This window comes from Rhipicephalus sanguineus, chromosome 2 (genome assembly GCF_013339695.2).
Source record: "Rhipicephalus sanguineus isolate Rsan-2018 chromosome 2, BIME_Rsan_1.4, whole genome shotgun sequence".
Lineage (NCBI taxonomy): Eukaryota > Metazoa > Arthropoda > Arachnida > Ixodida > Ixodidae > Rhipicephalus > Rhipicephalus sanguineus.
This window is the reverse complement of record NC_051177.1, coordinates 105,890,510-105,901,975: the sequence shown is the minus strand read 5'-3', so window position 1 is coordinate 105,901,975 and position 11,466 is coordinate 105,890,510. Positions and strand designations below refer to the sequence as shown.

At 43.2% G+C, this 11,466-nt stretch overlaps 1 protein-coding gene across 1 annotated transcript in view; it reads left to right on the top strand.

Annotated features, from left to right (window-relative positions):
• The first annotated feature begins 1,462 nt into the window (after positions 1-1,462).
• The window catches only part of LOC119381787 (Down syndrome cell adhesion molecule-like protein Dscam2), a 113,535-nt gene continuing 103,531 nt past the window's right edge, over positions 1,463-11,466 (top strand). The window contains exons 1-2 of the mRNA XM_049412896.1: positions 1,463-1,614; positions 2,360-2,516. Coding sequence (XP_049268853.1) covers positions 1,588-1,614; positions 2,360-2,516 — 184 coding nt within the window. The 5' untranslated portion in view covers positions 1,463-1,587. The remainder of the gene's footprint in view (positions 1,615-2,359; positions 2,517-11,466) is intronic.

Below are 11,466 nucleotides of genomic sequence, written 5' to 3'. Positions count from 1 at the left end.
TAGTTCCGTATCTCGATTAATGCCATATTTTGTTGTTTTTCATGCATTAAGAGTAGTTATCGTGGGTACCCGAATCTCAACATGGTTTAGAGATAGATTCTTACGATAAATAATAAAAAGAAGCTATAGAAACAAACTGTGCTATGACGTACGTCGCCAAACCAATGGACATTTGATTTGAATGCCACAAAACTTGCTGTGACGTTGCCTCTGTGCTAATGGCCTTCCGTGTAACATTACATTCGAACGAATGGTGTTCGATTTCTCACATATTAACAAAGACTCCTTTATATTTTTATGTTCAGTGTGTATTTATATAAAAATCTGGTGGTGACACTAATCCTTGACTTAAGTCTCTGGCAGTGGCTCTCGCATGTCGGCGTTGGTCTGCCCTGGCGTATCCCTAGCTTTAACTCTGTGTTTCGCGCGCTGTCGAAGCGGATCTCAGGGGTCACATAGAAAGAAGCACGTGGTTGAGATCTGCTCCGCCAGTAGCAGATCTCAACCTTTCGTTCAATGTACTCAATCAGTTAACGTTCATTAATTATTCTGACTGTTACTTGAACCTCACCTTAAGTGTTATGCTCCGATGTCATGTGCATTCAATATAACTCTTAAAGGGGCCCTGCAACACTTTTCCAAGTAATCATTGAATGGCTTCATTAAAGAACTTTATTGCCTCAAGAATCGACTGCCGCGAATATTTTTTTAGAATCCGTCAAGTACGAGTGGTGTTGCAGGAATTTGTCGCACGCTCTATGGGCTCTGTCTCTCATTTCATACGAGCGAGCGCTCTGAAAAAGCTACGCAGGGGTGGGTGACGGGGGGGGGGGGGGGGGGCAACAAGCTTCGTCAGTTCATCAGCGCGCGTCGTGACCTTGAGCATTTTTTTTTTCTTCGAACGAGCGGCTTACTTTCAGTCTGATCTCCAGCAAACGCACGGGCACGTAGCGGCATCTCGCGGTGGCCGCTGCAACTATGCAACTCACGATGCTCAAATCAGCCAATGGCCGTGGACTTCGGATTTATGGCGCGGTCATTTGGGTTCATGGCATCATTTGTCGAGAGAAGAGCGAACGATTGTTAGCTGACTTTAACCATTAATTAAAAATAGGGTGCGTGTTGCGCTATAATGCTTGACTCACATGCATGTGTTCGGAAGCCTCGACTACCGATCAGCAGCGTTTTCTGGCCATGCTGAGAAAGTGTTGCAGTGCCCCTTGAACTTGAGCCATAACGATCGACTTGTATTTTTGGAAGAGCTTTTATGAATATTCCGAAAACCGGAAGTAAGTGCTCGAACGGAAGTGGTCGGAAGAGAAAAAAGAGTGTCACTAAGGTACTCATGCCACTAGGTTATTCGCCGCTAAGTTATTCTAAGTTATTCGCAAAAACCATAGAAACGGTAGAATTCACTGAACTGCTTTCTCCGCAGTGGCGGCGCCTGGTCCTGTCCTGAAAGGGGACGAACCGTATGGTCCACGGCTGCTGCTCGAACCACCGAGCGTAGTGCGTTTCTCGAGCGAGACTGGCAGTGTCCTGCAGTGCACCGCCGATGGACGGCCGGTGCCTACCGTCTCGTGGGAAATGGCCGACGGCAGCCCGGCGCATGCTGTAAGGGCGGGTCTAAAATCACTCGTTCTATACGTCGCTATTCTCATAACTCTTAAAAAACAAGAGAAACGAAGCGTAGTAGACGAATCACCGTTCTCCTGAGATTTCCACTTGTGAATTGCTCCCAAGCATTCTTTCCTGCATAAACTGTAACGTTTCGGAGTTGAACGTACCCAAATTAAGGAGTGGAGTCTAAGGAACGTTGTAGAGGAGGGTTTGCAGTAACTCTGGCCATCTGCAGTATTTATTTCTTTTATACTGTGCACTCAACGCTCAGAAGACAAGCATTCTTGCATTCTGCCTTCACACCTCGAACGGAATTCAAGCCCACGACCTTAAAACTACAGAAAGTTGTGCTAGCTGGTACGGATTTATGATAAAAGAAGGTAGGTTTGCAGACACGGTGTTTCTCTTATCATGAACCCACGACCTTATTCGCTACAACATAATACCATGGATATTGATTTACAACGGCGGTTTACATAGAAAGTTCCCAGCTGCATCAAACTAAGTATTTCCGCGAAGGCCTACACGTTCTTGGTAAAGCTGAACAAGAATAAACTGTTCAGAGGCTGCTCGCGCTCCGTGGAACACTCATCGATTCAAGAGAAGACCATGGGCGCCAGGAATCAAGCAGTCCAGTTTCCCTAAGGAGGGCACGCGTTTCTTTATTCAACACTTTCTCGCGGCCAAGGCATGTCGCACTGACGTGCCCTGAAAGCTCGCTCCCTGTTTGGCGGCGCAGGTTCCGGGCATTCGGGAGTTCCGCTCGGACGGATCGCTGGTGCTGCGCCCGTACGGAAGTTCGCAGTTCCTGGCAGAAGTGCACTCGGCGGCGTACCGCTGCGTGGCTACCAACAACCAAGGGCGCGTCAAGGGCCGCTTGGTGCACGTACGTGGCGGTGAGTGCCAATAAGCATCCGTTCAAATGACGGGACAGTTCGAGTCTCATATCGCCGAACATTTATCGTTATTTTTATATCACTGAGAAGGAGCGAGTTATGGAAAGGCAGAGAGGTCGGCCTTACCGGTAGTTTGCTCTGGGCTACTATTCTGCGCTGCGTAAGGGGAACGGAAAAAGAGTAATGAGTAGGAAAAAGAGTAATGAATGACGATAGTAAGTATTGAAGGTGAGTGTATGCAGTGCCACCATGTTGGCGCAATGCTAAAGCCGTGCATCAAGTTCAGTGGCTTTGAGGAAGGCTACGGATGCTCTTACGACCGCAGTTGCCCCGGTGGAGTCGGGGCAAGGACCTATCAGTTAATGAGTCAGTCAATTAATGAGTCAGCTATCAGAGTCAGTTAATGGCCTATCATGAAATCGTTGGATAGAGGAAATCACTAAGAATACTAGATACGCCACGTAGTGACCTTGGAAGTAGGGCATCCAGTGACAGACGTTGGCACGTGAGCGTGTTAGCTTGCATCTTTTAGGCTTTACCCGCAGTGCGTAACGTGTGCGTAGCATATGTCTCTGAGTACATATATGTGCGCAGTACATATGTGTGCGCAGTGCAAGAGTGAACAAGCACACAGAAAGTATACTTTGAATTGTTTTTACTTGATATTGAGTGTCACGAAGCTTTCGGAGTCTCGTCATACAACATGCTTCGCTACAGTAAAAAATTGGGCCTAAATATCCACCTCACCTTATCCGCTGTCATTGCGCTTTAAGACTAACCTCGGGAGGAAAATTATATAGTCACCATTCGCTATATGGTGGGAAAGGAGCAAGAAGCAAACGCGACAAACTTCTCACAGCCCTCAACGCTTTAACGGCGGGGGCCACCTAATGACGAAGGGCTGCTGAGTCGCAAGCATTTGTAAAAATAGAAAATGCGGCAAAAAAATGAAACATGAGAAGAAAAGGGAGGACCGCACTTTTGTACAGACAGAGGCGTTTTAAAAAAAAGTATTCTCTTTCGTTGTCTTCAATTTACCCGAATGTTTGTTTGTTGCTTCTGCCTATAACGTGCACGAGTATAATCGGGTGCAGGAGAAAACGGCGCCTTCAAAGGATCAATAGCCGCTCGCTATCCCCCTCTTTATGCATTAACCGCCAGTGGGGTTATGAAGCTTGCCGTATTAAAAATGTGGTGTTAATAATTAGCAATACATAATTAAAAATGCATAAAGACGGGAGGTGGTAATTTGAGATGTGCACTCAGTGGCTCCTTTCGCCGACCAACTCATTAGCTGCAAAACCCTATGAAGTTTAAAGATACATATGAGCGCATGGGTGCCAGAATGAATACGAAAGGTCGAGAGGATAATTTTAGGGGAAGAAAACAATAACAAGACAGTTCGAAGTTCACTGCCCCGACGGCTATAGGATACCGCGCAGTAAATGAAGTCAACGAACAAGTTGCATAATTTGTTCAGTTCTTTCACTTGTTCTTTCTTTTTTTGCTCCTCCTGCTTGGTCTTTGGACTGCATTAAATAAATAAATAAAAATAAATAAATAAATAAATAAATAAATAAATAAATAAATAAAAGCGTTGCGCCACCGCTGCACAACCTACACAAATTTTAGACGCTTTGAAAGAAGAAATTTGATATACAAAGACGCTTCACTTATGTTGCTGCCTAAATGAAAGATATTCGCTGAAGCGATGTGACTTTCGTCGATATATACAGCGGACTCTGAAAAACGTTCGCTTGTAACTTAATTCCTTGATGTATAAGTACATATTTTCATCTGATGTCATGTGCAGTGCATGTTTCGATGGATATTTCTAGAACACTACAATAGATAAAAACACCCCTATTCACTCAGGATGAAAAGAATGGGAACAGTGAAGGTCATTTTCTTATTGGCCACGCCAGTATGAAGCCAGCACGCGATGAAACCAAGTAAAGCTTCACTATTTTCATTGCTTTTGGCATCAGTATTTGTTGACTTAACATGGCGTTAACTCAGTTAGCCGTACAATTGTCTGTCAGTGCAGGACGGCGGCTGAAATCACTTGGAAGCCTGCCCTCGAAATTCCTTAGGTGTACGTTTGCTCAGACAGTTACATTTAATATGTACGGGAGAATACTAACACTATCGAAACTTGTAAAAAAATCTGTATAAGCCGTCTCAGGTCTACAGTCGATAATGAGATTAGCGTTGAAGGAGTGCATTGACATTGTACTCTAACTGCATATCCGCGTCATGCGTGTAATGCAGCGAGCCCCCTATATAGTGATTCCCACTGGGCACGCACCGCTACCAAGTAGTGGTGTCGTTAACTCCACGCATGGTGCATGCCCTCAAGCACCTTTAGATAGGACTATTCCAACATAAACTGCGAGGGTTCAATTCGGCCCGGGAATCAGACCCTCACGGGATAAATATTGAAGAATAGCTTTTTTTGTCACTCAAAAGCAGCACATACCAAGTGACACAAGCTGGGGCCAGATAAGTTGATTAAATAGTGGCCGAAAATTATTACAAATATAAACACACAATTTGACGTTGTACGTTTGCTTTCGAAACCAGTTCTCTGGCTGATGTTTTACGCAGTAGACCATGAACGACTCAGTGACCGAGGTTGGCATGACAGGGTTACGGCCAGGCTCACGAACAGACCAACCGCAGGCCGACCGATCGAAAACCGGGTAACCTTCCCAAATAATGCGAATTTCTATACTAAAATGCGAATCTAATAATGCGAATCTTTATACTAAAAATTTTCAGCGAGTGTTACAGTAAAGCAGTAGCGACTCCAGAAGAGAGGGCGTGCTTTGATCTTGCCAGTCGAGTCAAGAATCCTTGTTTCGGATTGGGGCTTCTTCGTCAATACTAAGGCCAGGGTAGAGTCTCCTAACGCTGTGTTACCAGGGTGGCGTCTCAGTAGACGTACAATGTCTGCGACTAATCAAGTCGACATTACTCTGAGCGACATGGCAAGAGGCGAAAGTAGAGAAACCAACGCATCAGTATAACCAAACAATAGTGTAGTGTGACACTTTGATTACAAAGCCCGAAAATTATGCCGCAACAAGGAAAACTAAACAGCTTGTTCCCAATTTTTCTGCCCATGAATTCTTGACACATGCCTACGAAAAAACAAACAAACAATGAGATGTTGTTCCATTCAGAGGTAACTTTTATAATAACAATTACAAGTACTAATTCACAGTTCCAATATCCACAAATCGAACGTCGCTCGTTGTATCGAGACTGCCGCAGCTTAATTGGAACATTAATGTATCAACCGATATACACCGGAATTCGTACCTTGGGCTTCATGCAGCAAGGCAGAGGTGGACCGAATGGCCACAACGTTGCGGGGAAAGCCTTCTTTCATGCATCAGTACGTCGGTGGGAGCTGCTTTGCCCTTAATTACGGCTCCACCGACATGTGTATATCCTCGTAGCCACGGCGACCAATCTCCTCAGACCAGAAGGGTGTACGTATGCTTGGCACACTGAAAGACAGCAACAATGGATTCTCATCAAGATTTCTGCCCAGCCAACAAGCTAATGCTGCCGTTATTCTCTTCCCTTTACGTCCAGCACGCATCAGCGTTTTTCTCGCACAAAAGGCTGCCCGCTTTTTTTTTTCGGGACCAGTGACTTCGGTGCACCAAACAAGACAAGAAACAAGCAAACCAAAAAGCAAAAAAAAAAAAAACACACGAAAGGCTAGTCGAACATCTTTGCTGCCATGGTTGGGTCAGCATTTGTTACAGGTCGCTTGGCGTACTAACATCAGTAATCAGAGGCTAGCGAGCTGGCTCCTAGGCGGTATATACTGCCCGCGAGAAAGACTCCATCTCTACTTCGCATGGGTGAACGTTGCTGCGAAGCAACAACGATGCACTTCATGAAGGAAGCTACGAAAGAAATTGAGCCGCAAGTCCTTCTTACCCTACAAGAAAACGCGGCAAGAAATAGCCTTTGTTGTTGTGTTTTAACTATGGCGCCAACCAAAATGATCCGAGCTAGGCGAAGGTTCCCCATCAAAACTGTTTGATATGGGCTTATTGCTAGGTAAACTAGACGCTAAATATTAACGCACAAACATGAAATGAACGATATATAACTGAAAATGCACTGGGGCGATGTTCGACGGAGCCAACAAAGAAAAAAGAGAAGAAAACAAAGATGTGTGTTTATACTGTGTAAACAAGGTTTAACTTGTCAGCAAGTTTTGTGTGGTGACGGTGTTGTCGCGCGACCTCGCGCACTTTCTTTCGGGCAGGAACAAAGATGCTCGCACCGAAATTTTAAAATACCAAAGCGAGAGAAGGAATGGTCAATACGCGAGAAGCGTAGCACTTAACATATCTCGTCATAAGGAAACAGTAATTCAGGATGGCGTGCTGGGAACCATTAGATTCTTTTTACTTGCATTGATTTTGTCAATAGGAACACTTTGTGACCGTAAAGAGTACAATTTTCAATTTTGATGAAACGTCAAAAAGAAAAGAAAGAACTGAGGGAGCATCTTTTCAAGGACGGCCATGGGGAATAGACTACTCGGGTAGGAATAAAATACGAAAAAAAGAAAGAGCAGAAACATACAAGACATTACAAATATAACCACAGATGTAGGGTCACCACAGCCAACCCCATTGCAAGCACTGAGAGCTTAGGACAAACACCCATAAGAAAGATGTTGAATGTGGAATGTTTATGCTGGAGTAAGAAAGGGAGAGTGTGTTCCCTACGAGTATTTTAAAGTAGACAAAAGACTTGTGAACACTCTTTCTTTCACCCCCTCCTGCCCCCCTTCCCCACCTTTTTTTCTTGAAGGGTGATTGTCTCATGTCCTTCCCGCTTACGATGTGAATCTAAACAATCACCATTGCAACAACAATAACGAGGGCAGAACAGGCCATTGTCCGAGAGGGGAAGAGAAAGCTATTTATTTATTTATTTATTGTTTTGCGAGTGCCAGTTTTTTAGTTTTTTTTTTAGGCCATTGAAAGTACTTACGTGGGGGGTTACGTATAGGCAGAGTTATACAGAGAAGTTCCTTAGTGTTTACACTGCAATGAGACCTCTTGTTATAATATACAGATAATAATCAAATCAGAAGCAAAATTTCAAAACACATCCATACAACAAGTGCAGAACATAGGAGTGGTAAGATGGCAAGTAATCACAATAAAAGTACTCGATACTAAAATACACTTACAAAATAAGTGAGTAAATAAGCAAATGCTAAGAAAATGTCACGGAGACAATCATTAAGCTTTTATTACGAACAATTAATTCACATGAAAACAAAATAAACTAAATGAACCTAAATAAGGGACGCACGAAACCACAGTGACATATATATATATATATATATATATATATATATATATATATATATATATATATATATATATATATATATATATATATATATATATATATATATATATATATATATATATATATATATATATATATATATATAAATCAACGACTGCAGTAATGGCAAACTGAATGTTTGCAAGTAAATAATGAGGGCGAGATTTTAGCCTCAAAAGGCAGAATGTTCCACACCTTGATGACAGAGAAGCTTACTGTTTTTTGTCCGTAATTATAGTGCCTGCCCTAGGCAGCAAAATATTACTTTGGAAGGAGAAACGTGTATTATTAGAGCAAGTTGTAATTTTTTTTCTTACGATATAAAGAAGATTTGTATTACCTACGATGCGGTAGGCAACAATTTCTAAGTTAAAGAAGATAATATTTGAAATGGGAAGAATACGTGGTGAGGAGAAAAGTGGAGCTGCGTGAGAGGGATAAGCACAGTCTCAACGGAAAAAGATTGGCACAAGGGACCGGTTGCCGGAACGGCAAGAATGCAACACATGGCGCTGTTTTTCCCGAGCACCCCAATATCGAGAGTGCCAAGCACATTCCATTTTCCAAAGCAGGGGGGGCCGGCAGAAAGCACTCTAATAAAAAAACTGTTTCGGGGCAACTGCGATAAAGATACGGATGCTCGTCATTCCAGCGAAAAACGAAAAAAAAAATTATGTGCATATTCACATCTGCCGGTAAGCAATGAACAAGCGTTTCTTAACATATGGGCATTCGGATGGGCCAACAACAAGATGGGCTGCTTTCCGCCGGTTCACCGGCCACCCCTGCTTTCGAAAATGGAATGTGCTTGGCAATCTCGCTGTCGGCGTGCCCGTGAGCAACAGCGCCGCGCGTCGCGATTTTGCGCCTCCGGCCACCGGTCGCTTGTTCTAATATATTTTCGTCGAGACTGTACAGCCAACCACAAACATTACGGCCCATTCAATTTGAGAAAAAGCCTGCAGCCTCACAGTGACGCCTAGTATTTGCATTTCGGCTTTCTGCTAGAATATGCCTACAACGCTGTCGTACAAAGTTTTACTGGCTACTGCTAGAGCCTGCTCGGGCATTGCACGTCTTCTGCAACACCGTGGTCCGTAAACCATTGTGGTTGACTGTACATGTGCTTAAATATACGGAGTATCCGTTTTTGGATATGCTGTAGTGGGCTTAAGTGAGTTTCATATAAGAGTACCCAACATTCAATGCAGTAGTTCAAATGACTATGAAGGCACAAAAATAGAGAGAAGTTAGAGTAGGGAGCGTAAAATATTGACGGGCTTTGAGGAGAACGCGAATGCAATAGACGGTCTTCCTTTTTATTTGATTCATATCTTCGCTAAACTTCAAGAAATAGTCTAGTTCGACACCGAGAAATGTGCATTTGTCAGATGGGGACATTGCATAATTAGTGACATACACCGGGAGGACGCTACACTGTTTTTTAGACCTAGAGCTGAAAATAACAAACTTTGTCTCAGGTGGATTAATAACAAGCTTGTTTTTATGGCACGAACAAATAACGTTCTGAAGATCACTGTTTAGCTGGGAAGATAAGGCTGTAATGTGGCATGTGCAGTGAAAATGGTGATGTCATCTGTGTAGAGAAAGGATTCAGTGTGAGTTGACTAAAAAGCTGATATAGGTCGTTTATGTTGATAAAGAATAGCAAAGGTCCTAATAAAGATCCATGTGGGACCCCTATATTGATAGTTTTGGTGTCTGTGACCACGCCTGAAATAGATACAACCAGTGCTGGGCAGTATCGAAGATACATGTATCTTCGATACTATCTTAGATACACTTTGGGTATTTTGTATCTGTATCGCGATACGTCTCGCAAAACAAGTATCTGTATCTGTATTTCCGATACTTTGAAGAATGTATCGTGTATCTTAAGATACAAGATACTGCGATCGCCCCACAACCGTGAATGCACTGCATCTCTTCTCCCTTTTTTTTTTCTCTTCCCTCCTCTCTATTTCTCGTCTTTCTATTCCCCTTCCCCGATCCCCCATTGTAGGGTAGCCAACCGGAAGTGTTTCTGGTTAACCTCCCTGCCTTCTCCTTTTTCTGTTTCCTTCCTGCCCCACCACCATGCGAAGCTATAAACGTTGGCTGAGCTTCGCTTCTCAAGCTGATACTGCTGCCACTAAGTCACCAGAATAAAACTAAAGGCAGGTACATTATTTGATATTTCCGCAAGACTTTTCCAGCGAGGATAGGCGATAAGCTCTGAGCGTTCCTGTATATTGGTTGAGTTACGAGGTGGCACTCGTGACGTCTCGACAGACGAGCGCGCGAACATCTGCGCCCAGCCGAATTTTTGTTTAATCGTTATTTTTTTTTTTAGTATTGGTCAGTGCCATCACCACTTGGCATTTAGCCACTCTCCTTTACCGCGTACTACAATGCGTGCGGCGCCTTTCGCACACATGCTGATGACGCTGAAGAGTCATTATCGAAGTTCCTCTTGTGTGGTGCTTCGTTACGAAGTCTGAAGAATGCAAGAATGGCGGGTTGTTTTGCGGCTCGTGGCTTTCACACATCGGCGATTTGAAGGATCTCATGGATGTAAGTTTGCATTACATGCGATGAGATTGACTAATATGTAAATAAGATTCCAACAGCTATAGTACCAACGGTACCGATGTTGGATTTAACAAAACAAGCATTCACCTACATACGTTATCTTGGCGTACGTCTTTCTTTCTTTTATTCAATTAGTTTTTTAAAATCATAATTTGATTGTTAGCAGACGTTCTCATTTAGCTGTCCATTCCACACATTACCTATGACTATTTTTTTTCTGCCGGTCTGCTTACTGCGATATGCCTTTAACGTGCTGCCAAGGTAAGCTCTCTGCTTTATTCCCAGTTTTAACTGTCTGCGTCGTTTCTGCTACTGTTTACATATTTATATTCCACTTGAATTTACTGCTATGTAATGGTGATGTTGAAAACAAATACATAATAATATGGGCGTGCCTTGAGTATACAGTAACGATAATTCAGCTTACTGCTAAGTAAAATAGCAAAATTGAGTTGGCATTATAATAACGTAAATTATTCAGCGCCATCTTAAATACATTCGCAAAGGTATTCGAGAAACACTGTTATACCAAATTCTCCGTTTTTCTCATGAGCGTCCCAAAGAGTCGTTTTACACCATTTTCCATAGGCACTGAATTCAATTTTGTCGTAGTTGTGAGGGGTTAACCGCCACAGTTGTCTAGTAGTTAGGGTGCTTGACTGCTGGCCCGAAGGACGCGGTAGCCGGATTTGGATGCAGGGAAAATGGTAAAGGCCCGTGTGCTTATATGTAGGTTTTAGGACCCCAGGTGGTCAACATTTCCGGAGCTCTTCATACAGCGCCTTTCATAACCATATCGAGGTTTTTCGACGTAAAACGCAACAATTATTAACTCTTGGGGGTGCTTCGTGTATCGTGTTTCTGTACTTATTCGCTGTGTTTGATAAGGAACCGCTTTTCTATTTTACTTAGATATATTTGTTTTCGTTGTTTAGGCTTCCCTGAATTCTATTACTGTTGCTGA